General features: G+C 38.4%; 1 protein-coding gene across 1 annotated transcript; it reads left to right on the forward strand.

Annotated features, from left to right (window-relative positions):
• Positions 1-471: 471 nt before the first annotated feature.
• LOC145096255 (uncharacterized) lies at positions 472-1,038 on the forward strand. The gene has a single exon (XM_079034011.1). It carries the CDS (start codon positions 472-474, stop codon positions 1,036-1,038), a length of 567 nt encoding a protein of 188 aa, XP_078890137.1.
• Positions 1,039-20,245: the final 19,207 nt, after the last annotated feature.

Consider the following 20,245-nt stretch of genomic DNA (forward strand, 5'->3'; position numbering starts at 1 on the left):
CAAAAGAATATATAGTGAATAAGACGAATTGTTGCCAACTTATTTCATCTAGTTTGAAAACCAATAAAAAGTTTTCTTTCCACAGGCATGTAAACGTAAATATATTAGGAAAATATTATGTTGCATATAATTTCATTTGATTGATTAGGGCTCGTCACTAATCATTTCAGGCCCTTTAATTAAGGCATAATTTTAGTCATGTAATTATATTTCCTTTTTTACCCTTGTATCTTTGTCTTATATATTCTGTTAATAAACACAGAGCAATACATGCTGTGTTTTTTTCAATCTTCTTCTTCAATCTCTATTCTTCTCCTTTCTGCATCACACTTATCATCCTTCTTCTTGCATAGTCTTTTTTGGTATCAGAGCACAACCATGGACTCTGAATCTTCCATGACTACCGATTTTGGTTCATCCTCAATGACCAAATCAAATAGTCTCCCAATCTTATTTAACCCTAACGCTATCATGGCTCATACTCATCTTACCAAAGACAACTATGTAAAGTGGAGTACTTTGTTCAAAACTCTTCTTCGTGCTCACCAACTGTTGTTTGTAATTGATTCTACCCTGCCACATAAAACCCTTGCTAATGGCAAAAATAATCCTGATCATGAAACGTGGCAGAAGGCTACAGATTTTATTTGTTGTTGGATAAAAGGAACCGTTACCCCAACAATTCAACCTTACTTGAACTCTTGTGACACATCCCCGACAGCTTGGAATGTCTTGGCTAAACGATTTGGCTCCACATCCACAATCCAAATTGAAAACCTACATGATCGTCCTGACAATCTCAAGAAACCAAGGGACCTCTCCGTATCAGACTATCTTCTCCAAGCCAAAACCATATCCGACTCTCTCACTGCAGCAAAAAAACCAATTGAAGACTCAGAACTTATTCACCATATTCTTGGTGGACTTGGTGCTGAATTCAAAGAATTTCTCACCTCGACGGCTTCATCTCATGTCAGACAATCCTTTAATCTTGATGAATTGACAGAGTTACTTCTTAAAGAAGAGATGTTACAATAAAAGTTTGTTGTTCCAATTGAGCAATCTACAGCCCTAGCTGCCATCAAAACCTCCTGCTCTCAACCTAACCCATCTCCTCACTCCAACAACATCAACAACAATGGAAATAGGGGTGGACGAGGTCGTGGTTATAATAACATAGGTAGATGTGGAAATCAAGGCAGAAGCAATTCGAGAAATCAACAGTGGAGCAATAATTATATTCAGAAAAACAGAGGTGGTCATGGCAAAATTCATCAAAGAGGTTTATCTAGAGGAGGAAATTCCTATGGCAGGGGAATTCTACCTACACCCTCCCATATGGATCAGTTTTTTTTACCCCAATACTACATGTCAACTGTGTTGTCCATACGGACATGATGCCAGAGTGTGTGCACAAAGTAATAATGCAGCTTATTTCTCACGGTCTGAACCGTATGTCTTGGACCGGTGCAACAAACCACATGACATCGGACCCCTCCAACATAACAGAGTATTCATCATATACAGGTAAAAATTCAGTGATCTTTGGTAATGGTACAAGCCTGCCTATTTTTCGAGTTGGAAAATTTTCTATTCATCATAAAAATCGATCTTTCCAAATGAACAATGTTCTATGTATTCTTAAATTGCACAAACCACTATTATCCATTCGCCAATTTTGTAAGGATAGTAATTGTTTCTTTGAACTTGACTCTTGTGGTTTTCATGTTAAGGACATTCAGACGTGGGAGATTCTTCTTTTTGGAAGTAGGTCGGAGGTCTTTATCAACTGTCATTTAATCCAAACACGTCTCACAACCCAGTTACTCTCTTAGGCGAACGGTCAACCTCTGATACTTGGCAATATCGCTTAGGACATCCTTCTCCTAATATTCTTAGAGTTCTTTGCAACAAGTTTAAGTTACCAATAAATGACAAATTTTAAGAGAAACAATGTTCTTAACACGAAAACCACAAGAGTCATGTTCAAAGAAACACTTATTATCCTTACAGAATTGGCGAATGGATAATAGTGGTTTGATCAATTTAGGAATACATAGAACATTGTTCATTTGGAAAGATTGATTTTTATGATGAATAGCAACTTTTCCAACTCGAAAAATAGGCAAGCTTATGCCAAAATCTGTTCACTGTATTTTTCTTGGTTATGATAATGCACGTAAAGGTTTTCGATGTTTGGATTTAAAGAATGGTCGATTTTACATATCTCGACATGATGTTTTTGATGAGAGATAAAGTATGTTGCCCAAATAAGATGCAACGTTCATATTCTCATGGGTAATAAAGTTTTCATAAATAGTAATATATTGCAAATGAGTAAATAAGTTTACATAAACAAAGTTCATTGTCATCATGAGAGATAAAGTATGTTGCCTAAATAAGATGCAACGTTCATATTCTCATGGGAAATAAAGTTTCCATAAATAGAAATATATTGCAATTAAGTAAATAATTTTACATTAACAAAGTTCGTTGTCATCATGAGAGATGAAGTATGTTGCCCAAATAAGATGCAACGTTTATATTCTCATGGGAAATAAAGTTTGATGCTAAAACGAGATACAAGGTTCGTATGTGCATAATGATTATACCATGAGTTCGCAACCCAAGCCTAATGACCGAGGGTGCCCTCTTCTATGTCTATCGCTAACATAGGGAAATATGGTAAAATGCACTCAAGTGAATTGTGCAAGTGAGGAGTTGTCTACCTCCTAATAGCGCTATCCATAATAACCATAGACTCAAATGAGTTAATGAGTTGTGTGAACTGATTCTAGGGACTTAAACGCGATAAGGCCTCATGAATTAACAATAGCATACACATACATAGCAACATATAACAACCAAGTTTGATACAAGCCAAACTAAATACAACGAACATAAACATTTTAGGACATGCTTTTCCACCCCAAAACATAAAAAACGAAAACAAGGGGGAGTCGTGAATACTCACAATATGCATTGAGATGATGCAAATGTTGCCTTCAAGTACGATCCACTTGTACCAATATCAATTTCTACAAGATGTTACACACTAATGAGTCTCTAATAGAAAGCTAACACTAGTATACATACTACTACAATAGAATTATGCCAATATTGTGTCAAAATTTAATATTGATAAGTTAAAGACATATTTCTATGAAAATTAAATTTCAATGAATCAATTGTTATATAATAATTTGTGACAACCTAAATTTATTCCGTCATTGTATCCTATTTTCGTTAATAAAATTTATTTTTATTAAAATTTTCCGTTTACTTTTGGATTAAGTTAATTAAAATGGGAGTTTTATTTTGACTTCATAAGCGTCGGAACACATTAGATACATGATTAAAACACCCTCAATATTCCTTTGGAAAAGTTTTAGTTACGACTAAGTCGGGTTACGACAATTTAATCGGGTAAAATTGGAAACCCCCGTTTAACGTCGGTATTGGGTGGATTCCCACTTGGCCACAAACTGAATCCTTATTTAAAGGATGAGTGGCCTTCATTTGAGCTTTTTCCCACCTCCTCATAACTTTCTCTCTCTACTCTCTCTCTAAAACTCGATTTGTGATTCAAAAATGCCCCCTTCAAGCTCCAAAATCGTAAGTGATCTATCCTAACTTGTTGTTTAACTTGTTAAGCATGAAAATCTATGTTTAAATCATTCAAAACACTCAAAAACTAGTGTTTATAGTTTGGGAACGCCTCCCAAAACCGTAAACTCCCTTCAAGAGGGTTTTGAAGCCCCAAAACTCTTCCAAATCCCTTCTAGTGTTTAGCAAAGACTTAAGGACTTGCATGTACGAGCTTAGAACATCAAAATCATGTCATTTGGGTAGTAAACATGAGTTTACGGCCAAAGAATGTCACACCCCAAAAACCAAAGGCGGAAACATATCTGGGGTTGACTCCACGTTGAGTATCAAATCCAATGCACATAGTAATCAAAGTAAACAACCATTACATTACATATATTTGAAAGTTTACATTTGTTTCAAAAGTAAATTGTACAAGTGTGATACATATTATATATATATGAACAAAATGAGACGAGTCTTCTACACACTCCGTCCTCACCAAAAGAGATCACCGGGTACCTGTCTAATGCGGACCTGAGAATACAAGCAGTTTGAAAATCAGCATAAAGCTGGTGAGTTCATAAGATGTTTGTTTTCTGAAAAATGTACCAGTTTCCTTTAGTTTTCCGAAAAGGTTTGTTATCCAAGAAAATCCCATATTTTCTTATGTAGAATAGTGTAGTTATCTTTCATTACCAGTTCAATGACGCATTATATGTTACCCCAGGAACATCCCATATTTTCCTAAATGCAAGACCGATTGAAGACCGATTGAATATCACAGAGTATAGTTTAACACAAAACTATATATTGAGAATCATGGGATTACTATCCCGAATTAGATATAAAATACTTTTATATACGTGAAATGTAGATGGAAAGTAGTTTGAAAACCATGGGACTAACATCCCGTACTAGATACAAGATAGTTTGATATACATGAAAATATAGATTGCATACCATGGGACTACCATCCCGGACTAGATACAAATTAGTTTGATATACATGAAAATATAGATTGAATACCATGGGACTACCATCCCAGACTAGATATAGATTCAAAACCATGGGATTATCATCCCGTACTAGATACAGATTGAAATCATGGGATTAGCATCCCGTACTAGATATAAGTTAAAAACCATGGGATTACCATCCCATATAAGATATAAGTTGAAAACCATGGGATTACCATCCCGTACAAGATATAATTTGAAAACCATGGGATTACCATCCCGTACAAGATATAAGTTGAAAACCATGGGACTAACCTCCCGTACTAGATATAAAACTATAAATAGAAAGTAGATATGAAAGCGAATCAAATCCAAAGCCACAGCCAAAGCGATACCGTGAATAAACTTATATTAATACATATTGTTAGTCGGGTAACCATGCTGATACGACAAAGAGACCTTCTTGATGCTTGTCAGATGTCGGATGATATCCAGAATTTGTCACCCCAGGCGTGCCCGCCTAGCTGTAGCTAGCAGTTAAGGTGTGGGATTCTCAGTCCCGAATAGATCTATTCACAAATTCCACGCTCTCCCTCCAAGAGACTCTGGTTACACTTCCGGGGAGGATTTACTAATAACCCAAAAGGGTAATGACAAATCTCACAAACTAGTACTATGTATTCACGGAATTCTCAAACGATATCAAACATACTAAACGATATGAAACATAATACAGTGAAAACAGTTATATACAATGAAATTATCTGGCAATATATACTAAGTGAAACGGAGATAAACTGAATCAGACATAGTTTATCTAATAACTTTATATATATCAATATGTGATTAAACGAGAAATAAAGAACCCCAAATTATTCCCATAATAATTTGATTAGTTAGATTATTTCCTTAACTAAAATTCATATAGTTGTGGTTGATAAATCATCCCTTATGCTCATCATAATACATAAGGGGTAAAGATATTTATAATTTGCCAGATATTTAATGAAATACATCAATGTTATGATTTGAAAACATTTGTAGTTTGCTTGTATTCCCCCCCCCCCCCCCCTGAAAACATTGAAAAACTATTGAAAAAGGGTAGGGGCATGAACTCACCGGACGAGGAACGTGTCTGCTCGGATCCTAAACGTCGTTTTTGGGTTTGCAAATGCACGAGGTTCCTATGAATTATGAAAAGATACATATTTGTATCTAATTAGGACTTAGATTATTTATTTGGTAGAGACAAACACTTCTAGTTGCGGAAACACTCCCTTACAAGTGTTTGGAAGGACCCAGGTGGCGTTTGAAATCACATAAGGCTTGGATATGGAGTTTACTCTTCAATAGTAAACTCATAGAGGAGTTTTCAGCCCCTTAACACCTCATCCATACGAGTTCACGGCCGTGAACTCATAAATTGTGTTTTTGGGTGCAAAATGGCTTCACAACATTTGGGATTAATGCTAGGCTTGGGTTTTAGGCTTTGGAAGGAATTAAAACTCACTTAGGGACCATTTATTGGAGTTTACGGCAGTAAACTTGGAGTTTACAGCCGTAAACTCCCCCACACATAGAATCCTTAATGTATTGGTCCTTAAACAATCACATGTAATTCCAATGATTTTTCCCAAGCCTTATCTGGATTTTTAGGGGACTTTTAGCATGGATTTTGGAGTTTACTGCCCATGAACCCCCTCATGGCCGTGAACTCCTTAGATGGGGGATTTAATATGTTTTAAGGTCCAAATCTTGTTGGTGTCGCTTCTAGAATTTATCCCAAGGCTTATGGTGTGTGTAAATGGCATTTTAACACACTAAAAGGAGTTTACTCCCCATGATAATGAGTTTACGGCCCAAGCATGTTCTTGGGCAGTAAACTCATGTTTACTCCTCTAAATTAATGTTCAAGGTGTTCCAAGGCAAAATCCAATATTCTACAATTCATATCTAAGCTTGAATGGAGTTTTGGAAGGGTTTAAGGGCATAAAAACCCCATTTATATGAGTTTACGGCCCAAGCATGCTCTTGGGTAGTAAACTCATGTTTACTCTACAAAATCCATGTTTAAGGCATTCTAAGTCCACTCCATTAAGCCATTAAGCCATATCTAAGCTCCAAAGGTCGATTGGAAGGGTTTTTGGGCTCTAAAACCCAATTTATGTGAGTTCACGGCCTAGGACTGTTCTAGGGCCGTAAACTCATGAATATGGTCCTATTCCATGATTTGAACTCGAATTTGAAGGCCTAAGATGTTATACTAGGAGTTAGGGTAGTTACCTTGGTGATTTGGAGCTTAAATTTGATGATTTTGGACCCTTAAACTTGGTTGAGGAGAGAGGTTAGAGAGAGGAAGAAAAAGCTTCAAATGAATGTTTTAACACATTTAAATAGGTCTCAAAAGTTGGACATGGTGGAATTCTACCCGATACCAACATTAAACGGGGTTTAGGTCGCACCCGATTAAGTTTCTATAACCCGGCGGGGACGTTTCTATAATTTCTGAAATAAACATTTTGGGATAATTTTATGAGTTCCTAAGGGGTTTGGACACTCATTAGATTATAATAAACATATCAGTTTAAATTATATAGCCCAAAAAGAAATCGGAACGAATTGATAAACGGTGAATTTTTACGGGTAGAACGGGTTTTCGACGATGGAAAATTTTGGGTTGTTACATTATCCCCCCGTTAGAGGGAATGTCGTCACGAAATTCAAATATTAAGACATAGATCGTGAATTGGAATGAGATACGAATGGATTTGTTGCCTCGAATCTTCACGCTCCCAAGTGGAATCGGGTCTCCGCTTGACGTTCCAGCGAACCCTCACTATCAGGACGCGTCTTTGTTTCGTACATTGACTCTCTCAATCCATGATCTCAATTGATTCTCCAATGGGGGTTCCGACCCTTGATGATTTCGGTCTCCTCAAATGAATCACTAGGGTTTCGTTGGGTAGATACTTCTTAAGGACAGAGACGTGAAGCACCAGATGGATGTTACTAAGTTCTGAGGGAAGCCGAAGTTTGAAGGTTACGAAATCGATTCTACGAGGATCATGAAGGGTCTGATGTATCACAAGGAAAGTATTTCACGCTTCCCAAAGCATATCATGCTTTTCTGAGAATAAGCCTTCAATAGGACACACGCTCCAACAGGAAAGCACATCTTCGTAGAGCAGAGTAGCTAAGGGTCTGATGGCTTTTAGAAGAATTGACAGGTTTCTATGGGTAGGTCTGCGATTATAGTCGATGGGACCCAAGAATCGACAGGTTTCTATGGGTATCTCTAGTGCCGACTAATTCCCTATCGCCTTAGTTGTTGAAAAGTTTCATGGGTATGACTGCTTTGCTTAGCTACATGATCAAGGAAAAATGATTTGACCGAAGGGTACCACTACTAAGTCATAGTGATCATATCAATTCTTGGTCACCGACTTGGTCATGTAATTCTCACTGAAGTTTGGTCACGAGGTAGTTCCAGAGATTATGCCGGTGTGAGAGTAGACTAGACGTTCGGAAGGAATTCTCGGGAATCCTTCGGGAAAGAAACTTAGGGAAAAGAGGTGCAGACTTCCCGTTTCCCGATGATCACAGGAACGACGGATGCATGGCAATTCCTATCGGGAAAACTTTTTTGAGTTTTGATGCACGAAACGATGCGAAGGTTTGATGCCGAAGATCACGAGAGTTAGGTTGAGGAAGGATCTAGATGGGCGGCGATCCTTTCGAAACCAAGAATAACGACATGAATGAGACTTGGTCATTTCATGTCAAACATAGCATCAAAGCATTTCGTGAAAAGTATTTCCATTAAATCGAATGGAACAGAATAATCCTCCGGACTGAGAATACAATCTATAGGTATGAAGTTAGCGTTCTCTATCCCACCGGTTAGCCGTCTCGACGGTACACATTTTTGATTACAAAGGAAGGGTTAAGTTTAGAAAGGTGTTCGAATAGATAGATAACAGGCTTCACTTTTAGTACTGGAATCGAAAAGAGTTGCAGGTATAAGAGTTGTCAAAGAGGAGTATACCTGCGGCGACAGTAAGATCATCGGTTGTGTCCTCTCGTCCTATTGCTAGAACTATTCCGGTGTTGTCAGTTGTTTCTACTTTGGGGCAATTTCTTTTGAAGTGCCCTACTTCGCCACAACTGTAGTAGGCTGGACTGATTCCCGTTCCGGATGATTGGTTTGTTGATTTGGCTGATTTTTTGCAGGTTCGAGCAAGGTGGCCCTTCTTGCCACAATTTTCACAGATTCTTTCGCGACATGGACCAGGAATACGATGATGGTAGCTGCACTTACCGCACCAAGGAAGGGTACCAGTGTATTTACTGGTAGGAGTTTGGGTCGTGGACCCGACAGCTGAAACAACAACAGGGGCAGTAGCAGCATGGATTGCTACCATTTGTTGTTTCTTAGAAGAACCTTGCGTACTTTGGGCCTTCCGCTTGTTCCAGAATTTCTTTTTACTTAATCAGGCTTTCAGGATACTTCACTTAAACGCTACAAGTATGGTAGATACTCGTACACTTCATTCGGAATAGATAACCAACCACCAAATTTTAAGGAAAATAAGGGTTTTTCTTGGGATAACTTAACTTTTCTTAAACAAGTTGTTTAACAAATGGACAACTAAACTTCTCTTATAAGAAAATATGGGATTTTCTTGCATAACAACTCTTTCAGAAAACCAAAGGGAACTTGTTATTTTACCGGAAACCAACCGCTTATGAACTCACCAGCTTTATGCTGATATTTTTAAAACTGCTTGTATTCTCAGGTTCTCGTTAGACAGGTATCTCGCTTACTTTTGGAGAAGACGGAGCGTATAGAAGTTTCGTCTTTACTTTTGTTCGTACTGATGTATATATAAAACAAGTATTACTTCACTTTTAAACAAATGTAAAAATTCCTATGTAATGTAATGGTTATGTTTACTATGCTTACTATGTACATTGGATGTGATACTTTACATGACGTCCTCCGCCCCGGAACGTTTCCGCCATCGGTTTCGGGGTGTGACAAATTGGTATCAGAGTCGTTGTTTATAGTGAACTAAGTATACCGAACCTTACATGGTATATAACTATAAAAACTAAGGGGCCGAAGTGCTCTGAACTAAAAGTATACTTTAAAATACAAGTATTTTTCAAAAAGTATACAAGAATACCTAAACGCCGGAAACCGTAACTCCTCGTAGAACAAAACATAAGTAATTGGGTGTTGGGCACTGCGGTTAAACCTGGGCAGTTATGTAGTCGTGTCTAGGGTCAATATAGCCTGATCAAATAAATTCATTCGAGACACAGCCAATATGTGCTTGGGAGTGATTGTGGTGTGCAGCAGGCCTAAAACTTACCAAATATCCAAACAACAAGTCGTCGTCGCAACTAACCATAAAATACTATAGGAGTATTTTAGCCAAAGCAGAATACGTTGTAGAAATTCATTCCGAGTTTTTCTACTCATTCTTTCCTTAGCGATAGTTTACTTGCTTCGGTAATTGTTTCCTGTTTTATCTCTTAGTAGAACACTCTATCTGCCATAATGAGATATCTCTTGTTCCATATATTTGATTCAATTCAGAAGACTTACCATCCTATCTTTCCTGATCATTTTAGATCAATATGCCTCTAAAGAAAGGACCCAGCTCAAGGAACAACAATCCTCCGCCACCACATCCTTCTCAATTCGACCCTGACATATTTCAGGCAGCTGTTACTGCCGTAGTGACGGCTGCAATGTTGCACTGGAACCTTGGCGGGTCTGGCGGACTAGGAAGAGACACCCATTCCTAAGATCATGAAGGTGATCAGGGACACCGGAATGAGTGTAGTCAAAGTAAGAAGATATTTTGGAAAAAGCGAAAGGGTCAGAGTACGCAAGGACCCTCCAAGAAGCACAAAACTGTGGCAGTCCAAGCTGCTACTACTCCTGTCGCTGCTCTTACAGCTCAAGCACCTACCAATAGGTATGCTGGTGACCTCCCTTGGTGCAACAGGTGCAGTTACCACCATCATACTCCCAAAACTTGTCGTGAAAAACTCTGCAACAACTGCGGCAAGAAAGGTCACCTTGCACGAAACTGCAGAAACCCAGCCCAACCAATCAATCAAGCTTCCGGAGCGGGTGTCGATCAGGCTTGCTACAGGTGCGGTGAAGTCGGGCATTTCAAGTGAAACTGCCCAAAAGCAACAACAACCAACAACATTAGGATAGTTCTAACTATAAAGCAGGAGGAGGCAGTCGCCGACCCCACCGTTGTCGCAGGTATGTTCCTTCTCGACAACTCTTATGCTTGCAAGCCTTTTCGATTTTGGTGCTAAAAGAAAATTTGTTAGCCATTCATTCAAACATCTTCCTAATCATAGTCCTCAATTAGTAACCGAAGTATTCACCGTAGAGATGGCTAACGGTTAGAAAGAGACCGTTAGCAACATATTCATAGGCTGTACCCTTACCCTTAACGATCATTCTTTTCCCATCGACCTTATGTCGGTTTCCATAAATAGCTTTAATGTTATCATTGGCATGGATTGGTTGAGTCCCAATCATGTTGATATCCTTTGTTACGAGAAAGCCATCCATCTCAATCTCCCCTCTGGCCAGACTCTCATGATCTACGGCAATTAACTCAGTTCCAACCTTGGCATCATTTCATGCATCAAAACCCAAAAGCTTCTGCGAAAGGAGTGCCATGCATTCCTAGCCCATGTAATCAATGAGAAACAGGAAGTTAATGACCTCGAGAGCATCCCCAAAGTCTGTAAGTTTCCTGATGTCTTTCCCGAAGAGCTCCTGAGAATTCCTCCCGAACGTCAAGTCGAATTTCGCATCGAACTAATTCCCGGAGCAAATCCTGTAGCCAAATCTCCATATCGATTAGCGACAACAGAAATGCAGGAGTTATCCAGCGAGTTCAATGAGCTACTCAGCAAAGGGTTCATCAGACCGAGTTCCTCACCCTGGGGAGCCCCGGTTTTATTTGTGAAGAAGAGATGGATCCTTTCGGATATGTATAGACTACCGTGAGCTGAACAAATTGACTGTCAAAAACCGTTATCCTCTTCCTCGAATAGATGACCTTTTCGATCAACTTCTGGGAGCCAACTACTTCTCAAAGATAGACCTTAGATCAGTGTACCATCAGCTACGAGTTCACGAGAATGATGTTTCCAAGACAGCATTCAGAACTCGATATGGTCACTACGAATTCGTAGTGATGCCCTTCGGTCTAACCAACGCACCGGCGGTGTTCATGGACCTGATGAACTAGGTGTGTCGCCCCTTTCTAGACAAGTTTTTCATAGTGTTCATTGACGACATACTTGTCTATTCCAAAAGCGAAGAAGATCACAAACAACACTTGAGGACAGTGTTGGAAACTCTTAGATTGGAAAAGTTGTACGCGAAATTCTCCAAATGCGAATTCTGGATTCGGAAGATAGCTTTCCTTAGTCACGTGGTAAGCGAGGAGGGTATACACGTGGACCTGTCTAATCAAGGCGATAGAGAATTCGTTGGTACCAAAGACACCCACAGAAATCCGTGAATTCTTGGGTCTCGCCGACTATTATCGCAGATTCATTCAAAAATTTTCTAGAATCGCCAAACCCCTAACCACTCTGACACAGAAAGGTGTACCCTTTTGTTGGAGTGAAAAGTAAGACACTGCATTCCAAACGTTGAAGCGAGCCTTGTGCAGCGCGCCTATTCTGTCCTTGCCTGAAGGGACAGAGGATTCCGTTGTCTATTGCGATGCGTCCAATCAGGGCTTAGGTTGTGTGCTTATGCAGAGAGGAAAAGTTATTGCTTATGCCTCAAGACAGATGAAGGCACACAAAGTTAACTATACGACTGACGACCTGGAGTTAGGAGAAGTGGTCTTCACACTGAAGATTTGGAGACATTATCTCTATGGAACCAGGTGCACAATCTTCACTGACTATAAAAGCTTGCAACATATCTTCGATTAGAAAGACTTAAACATGAAACAACGACGATGGATAGAGTTGCTCAGTGATTATGAGTGCGAAATCCGCTACCATCCCGGGAAGGCCAATGTGGTAGCAGATGCCCTTAGCCGAAAAGAAAGCTCAAGAAACAAGGCAGAGACATTGACAATGACCATCCATTCCCACTTATCCGCACAAATCCGAGAGGCCCAGTTAGAATCATTAAAACCAGAGAGCGCATCGAATGAAGCCTTGAGCGGAATGGATAAGAAACTTGAGATCAGAGGTGACGGAGTCTATTGTTTCATGGACCGAATCTGGACCCCAATGTTCGGAGGTTTTAGGGAAGTTTTTATGAACGAAGATCACATGACCAGATACTCCGTTCACCCAGGTTCAGACAAAATGTACCTGGATCTTAAGAAGCTATACTGGTGGCCAAACATGAAAGCCGAAATTTTTTACCTTCGTGAGCAAGTGTCTGAATTGCGCCAAGGTAAAGGTTGAGTATGAGAAGCCCTCGGGTCTGCTCCAGTAGCCCGAGATACCTGAGTGGAAATGGGAGATGATCACTATGGATTTCATCACCAAGTTACCCAAATCTCCGAGTGGGTACGATACCATTTGGGTAGTTGTCGACCGATTGACAAAATCCTCTTACTTCCTTCCGATTCAGGAATCGTTCAAGATGGAAAGACTCACACGAATCTGATGGGTTTTGGTCATAAGATATCCTATGTGTTCATACAAACCCTAATGCTTGGATCTAGGTTTCTCTATTGTACATGCTTTGAATCCAAGACTATAAACCCTAATTCTAGCATATGGAAATCAATATTAACATATAATTAGGTTTATGATATTACCTTGATTGTTATGTAGCAATAACAATCCCAATTCCTCCTTGAATTGACTTTGGAAGGCTTAGAGTCACAAGTGTCACTCCTCTAATGGTTCACAAACACCATAAGCAAGAGGATGAAGAGGAGAGAGGATGGTGGCTGCCAAAACCGTGTGAAAACCCTAGAAGGTTGCTTATCCACGTTTTTGAGCCTTAAGGGTTCTATATATAGTGAGGCTATTAGGGTTATCTAACAAGGAAACCCTAATTTGGTTGCTTAAGCCCTAAGCAACCCATAGACTCCTTTAATCAAGCTCATGGACGATTTCGTTATGGGTTTCCCCATAGAATTCGTCCACCTCTTGATTCAAGGCAATCCATGGCCCAAATTGCAATTATCCTATAATTTCAATTCCAGTCCCTTAAGTTTAATTAATCTCTTTTAGTCACAAAACTAATTACCAATTAATTATTGACTAATATTAATTAAACAATATGATTTCTCCTTTAATATATTATTCCCATAATATATTAATAAATCATATTTAATCCTTTCTCTCCATAAATCATCCTATCAAGTTGCTTTGGTGAAGGCAACCCAAAAGGACCATGCACCATTGGGTCAAGTACATACCAAAATAGTTATGGACTTAGACACTAATCCAACAGTCTCCCACTTGGATAAGTGTAACAACTATTCTGCGTATGACTTCAGATCATGATCTGCAATCGTAGCTTTCCAAAGCCGCTGTCAACTCTGATCCTATTAGATACGCGTGTCCTTAGATAAGGGATCATATATTCCTCCATTCTAGATATCATATGAGAAATGATTTCAAATCATTTTCTTTGTACTATGTCTCGATTTCTGATTTATGACGACAGACTAATTGAACAAATCAAATTAGCCCTAGCCCGGCCAATCATTTACGTTTGTCATCACTAAACCATCGAGGGGCCCAAAGATATCGCCTTTATCCTACTTTGAATAAAAGGAACGGATAAACTTTGATACAATGCTTGCTTGCACTTACTAACCAAATCACACACAATAATATGTTTTATAACACCAAGTTACTAGTGCGTTTACATATTATGAATGTGCAATTGACTTGCAAGATACAACTCACATATCTCGGTTTCAAGAATGTAAGATGTTATCGTCTCACCAATCACTCGTGATACAATCCATGGAGTGATCCAAGTGAGCGTGGGTTTAATCCAATGCTCAGATCATATTCGTAAGCACTCATGAACGTTGCAGCAAGCATTTGCTTATGTCTAATACTTTTCTAGACAATCCACACACCAATTCACAAACAGTCTTCGTTCATATCTACTTCCATCATATGAACGACTCTGGCCCATTTGAAAAATTCGATTATTCTTAATAAACTCAATTATTCTGGAAGTCAAAACATGCAAATATGAAACACAAGAATAATACTAATCCCATATGGCCTCAACTCTTTGAGCATAAATAAAACACCTTTTATTTATCACCATATCAATTACTCATTATTTATCGTTTCAGGTAATCAACTTCTTACTTGAATTACAACACTTGTCCCATGCTCCTAGCATGCATACAATGTTTACCTATGGTTCTTACTTTGTGAAATAGATCACATTGAACACATTTCCAATCATTCTCATTTCACAGCTACAAATCCATTTTTCATAAGTTTAAGAATATCAAATTCTTGCTACTTAAAGAATATGCTAGATTCTAACATTTTATGCAATGATCCTTTCGTAATATCACTGCACCAAAGTCACAAAGACTATTGCCAATGATATTACAAAGTCCTCTATCGGAGATTGTTACAAGACAATTCCATAGACGTGATGTCTCTTACTCAAAGTACATTCTTTGAACATCCTTTTGCATAGAAGTTTGTAATCTAGTCATAGATTTCTCAATATTCAATTCCCAATATGGATACGCTTCCATATTTTCAATGTGACAACTCATTCTTAAAAGAATCTTATCTATTCGTAATGATGTCGATATGGTCCATCCAATATGGAAACATTTCCATATTTTCCAATACTATACTTCCAACTACTCACAAGCGATCAATCCTCGTCGAACTTTGGATTGTCCTTTGATAGTTGTTTAGTTCCATTAGTCAAAACCAATTCTTGTCCCTTTTCCCTCTAAATGCGCTCGACATTTGGAATATTTTAGAATGGTCAAACATTAAAGCATTTGCAATCGATCCTATACTCGAAGCGTATGGGACACGACGCACAATGTTTTATTTGCTATGTTCTCAAAATTCGAATTGTGAAGAGGAATGCCGTAATCGTAATCGAAATTTTTAAGAACACACTATGTACCTTTGACTAAATTTAATTAACATTCCACAACCTAAGCCTTTAGATTTGAAATGAAGCATAATATTCTCTCCCTTAATTATAGCAAAACAACCTTTCAACTCTTACAACTTTGCAAAGTATGACTCTTGTTTTCTATAATTAAGATTGCCTACTTGCAATACGTGCCTTAATAATCGTACAATCATAACACTTATGCTCCCACTATCATGATGATTATTATAAAACATAACACTTATGCTCCCACTAGCTTCGACATGTATTCATAAACATCTTAACTTTCAGAAAAACAATGCTTATTGAATTTCTTAAGTTCATGTTTCTCATACTTAGTGCTTTGATAATCTTTTATCAAGGTTTTTTTTTGAACTTATACACCTTTGCCTTCGATAGTTCATATGTGTGTCTAAACAACTAAGACTAATTGCCAAACCTCACAATTCAAATTATGGAAAGGGATACCGTAACCATAATTGAAATCGAGAATGCAATTTTACAATCACTATCTTCTTAAAATCTCTCTTAGTGAAAGCATTTCCTCACAATCATTTTCATGAAGAAGGAAATCTTATGACACTTGGATTTGAGCGGTGTATGTGTTCCTATCCATGTGAATTCACTAAAACTAAAGTTTACGACAAATTCAAACTCATATTGTCACACCCCAACACCACGAACGGCGGAAACGTTCAGGGGTGGAGGACGTCATGTACAGTATCACAACAGTGTAATATCATAAGCAAGCAACAACATCATCCATTTCATTATAAGTAGAATTTTAATACATGTGTGTTCTTTCATTGTAGTAAGACACCAAAAATATACAATCAAAATAAAAGACGAGTCTTGTATGCTCTGTCTTCTCAAAAACTGGCCATCGTACCTGTCTACTGTTCACCTGAGAATACAAGTTATTTTGAAAGAGAGTATCAACATTAAAGCTGGTGAATTCATAAGAAATTAAGTGTCGTTGTCTTGCTTATGAAAATCTGCTATGAAGGTCATGTAAACCTTTAAATGAAAACGTTGAGGTAAGTATGAAATCCCTAAAAACCCTTATTTTCTATAAGTATGAAATATAGTCTTCTACCAAGACCCGAATGTTTTGTAAGTAAAATGATAGTTTTCCTTTGGTTGTTTAGTACTAAAGCACTTAGTCTAACTCATCATTTATGTGAAGGTATCACAAAATAAAGTAAATAGGAAAAATCACTTATGTACGTGTTATCCCGAGGTACTGAGGTTAACACGACGAATGTAAATGTTATCGCGAGGTACTTGGGTTAACAGAATATATATAACCTAATGAACATCCGAAGATTGTCCACTTGTCCTCTGTAGCAGCAGCAGGGCGGAGGAATGGTTAGTCCCTGTAAAGGTACTCCTAGTATAAGTAATAATCGTAGGCATCCGTAGATGTTCATCACCCACTATTGCTAACAGATGAGTTCCGGAATGGTTAGTCCCGTACGTATATCCCAAGGTACTAGGGATAGAGGCCCATCTATGTATCCTGAGGTACTAGGGATAGGGTCCTGTCTAGATATCCCGAGGTACTAGGGATATGCAGGTAGATTTACACAGAAGGTACTAATAAATCATCCTCGCAATTCGAGATACAAGTATTCATGTTAATGTACACAGTTAAGTGTATCTACGTAAAGGCACTCATGAAATGCGTTCATATAAGCGTGTTCATGTATCATGTAAGTATATGTAAACGTACTCATGTATCATGTAATCAGTTGTAAAGGTACTCATGTATCAAGTAATGTACTGGTAAAGACTCATGAATGAACTGACTCTTGTGTGATTCCTTGTAATAGGAATTATGTTTTCAAATCTCCAAATTATCCCTATGATAATTTACTGGAAGGTAATTGGTTGTTCAAGTATGTTTATACACTCTTACTACTCAAGAGTGTGAAAAACTAAATGAAAGTTGTAAACTATAACATCAATACATATATAAGAATATAAGTGTACATGCATTAGTTCAAGAGTGTAAAAAAAATGGTTTTGTAAGACATCTTATGGGTTTTGAACAATAATTAACAATGACTTGGTGTCAATTTAATATACATTTCAAAGGTAAAACATTTGATAACAATGTGTTTTTAAGATTTAAAACGATTTCTTGCGTCACATTTTGTAGTATGTGAAATCTGTTAAATGACAAACACAGTTATAAAATACATATCAATGATTTAATAACATGTTTGTTTCTACTTGTATTCCTCCCCCCCCCCCCCTTTAAAGCATTTAAAATCATTTAAAACATTGATTAGGGGTATGAAGTCACCTGTAGTTGGTGATTGGGATGAACTAAGCGGTATAGGATTGCTAGGTGTCAAGCGATGTCTTGTACACACACTACGATCCTAATGGACATATAATCACACATATATGCATTCATTTAGTCTTAAATTACTAATTGATAAGGTTAATACATCCTAGACATAATAAACACTATATATAAGTGTTTTTAAGCCCTATGGATTGCATCTAAGCTATTATGGGACAAGGTATATGTGTTTAGGGTTCCAAAGGACGCTATATGTGAGTTTACTCCCCATATACCATCACACATGGAGTTTACAGTTGTAAACTCTTGAGTTTACGGTCGTAAACTCCCAACCATGGGTGTTTTGTGTGTTTTGAAGTCCCAAATGATTCCTAGAATTATTCTAACTTGGTGGTTAAATTCTTGGAAGGGTTTAAGGTCTAGAAACACTCCATTTAGGAGTTTACGGCCCTAAGGCCATTCTCCTTAGAGTTTATGGCCGTAAACTCTAAGTATGGTGTGTTTTTTATGCTTTCAAGTCTCTTGCACGTGTGGTATAGCTTGTAGACTTTTATTCCAAGCATATGAAGGCATTAGGCACACTTTGGTGCCCCTTTAAGGAGTTTACGGCCCAAGAACCATGTCTTGGCCGTAAACTCACTTTGGTAAGTGATTTTGATGTGGTTCAAGCCCTTGATTAAATGGGAACAAGTCTAGGTAATTGTCTAAGGCTTTAGGAGCCTTAAAAGTACCCTTTTGAGTTTGAATTTGGAGTTTATGGCCTATGATATTCTTGGGCCGTAAACTCCCAAAATTGGGTGGAATTTGGTTGCTTTCTTGTCCTTAATACACCTACAATTGAGTCTAAGGCAGTTGTATAACACAACGGTCGGTTTTGGCTTTGTTTCGGGAGTTTACCGCCCAAGAACACCTTGGGGAGTAAACTCCTAGATCTAGTGATTTAGCCTTCTAAATCATGTTATAAACACATATAAAGATTTCTAACATTACTAGAAAGAGGTACTCACGATTTGGGATAAAAACCCGAAGATCCGTGAGAGAGAAAATGGCTTTTCTCTAGATGGAAATGTGAATAATGAATGAATTTCGTTCAAAAATCTATTTATAGTCCTGAAATATTTTTGGCAGAAAATATTTTTATTCCTGAATTGATCTCTAATATAATAGTGTGTTGGAATAACAGTGTTGCACAAAACCCTAGTGCACCCACTCTCCTGATATTTCCTGAAGTGTAAATCCTGAATTACTCAAACTTACACAGAAAGTCTGAAAGTTAACTGTGACTGCTATAACTTCTATTGAAGTGATATAGTTTGTACAGAATGGAAATTTCGGGTTGTCACATCATCCCCCCGTTAGAATGAATTTCGTCCCGAAATTAGAATTTAAGCATGTAAGAAATTACAAATAACTAAGCAAAAAGGTGAGGGTATTTCAGTTTCATCTGATCCTCACGTTCCCAAGTGAATTCCGGTCCACGCTTTGCGTTCCAACGCACCTTCACTATCGGGATACGGCTCTGCTCTATTTGCTTGACCTCTCGGTCCATGATCGCTACTGGTTCCTCCACGAAGTTGAGGCTCTCGTTGATCTCGATCTCGTCGAGTGGAATAACAAGAGTCTCGTCGGATAGACACTTTTTCATGTTCGACACGTGGAAGGTAGGATGTACGTTACTGAGTTCTTTCGGTAGATTGAGCTTGTAAGCCACAGGGCCGATTCTTTCGAGAATCTCGAAAGGCCCTATGTATCTTGGATTGAGCTTCCCATGCTTTCCAAAGCGTATTAAGCCCTTCCAGGGTGAGACCTTCAGTAGGACTCGGTCGCCCACCTGGAACTCCAATGGTTTCCTATGCTTGTCAGCGTAGCTTTTCTGTCGGTCTCTAGAGGCTTTTAATCGTTCACGAATTTGAAAGATCTTCTCTGTTGTTTCTCGAATGATCTCCGGACCCGTGAGAGTGCTTTCGGGAACTCGTCCCTTAGCTAACTGGGTATCATCCACTTCCACCCAGCACAGAGGGGATCTGCACTTTCGGCCATAGAGGGCCTCGAATGGAGCTGCCTTTATGCTCGTATGATAACTGTTGTTGTAGGAAAATTCAACAAGGGGTAAATGGATATCCCAAGCTTTTCCAAAGTCAATCACACAGGCACGCAACATATCTTCTAAGGTTTGGATAGTTCTCTCACTTTGCTCGTCGGTCTGTGGATGGTAGGCTGTACTCATATCCAGCCTAGTTC

Source organism: Lactuca serriola, chromosome 3 (genome assembly GCF_051521515.1).
Source record: "Lactuca serriola cultivar US96UC23 chromosome 3, Lser_US96UC23_V15, whole genome shotgun sequence".
In the NCBI taxonomy this organism is placed as follows: Eukaryota; Viridiplantae; Streptophyta; class Magnoliopsida; order Asterales; family Asteraceae; genus Lactuca; species Lactuca serriola.

What these genes read in the sequence shown, in the direction of transcription:
- LOC145096255 (XM_079034011.1), top strand. Translation starts at nt 472, where the DNA reads ATGGCTCATACTCATCTTACCAAAGACAACTATGTAAAGTGGAGTACT.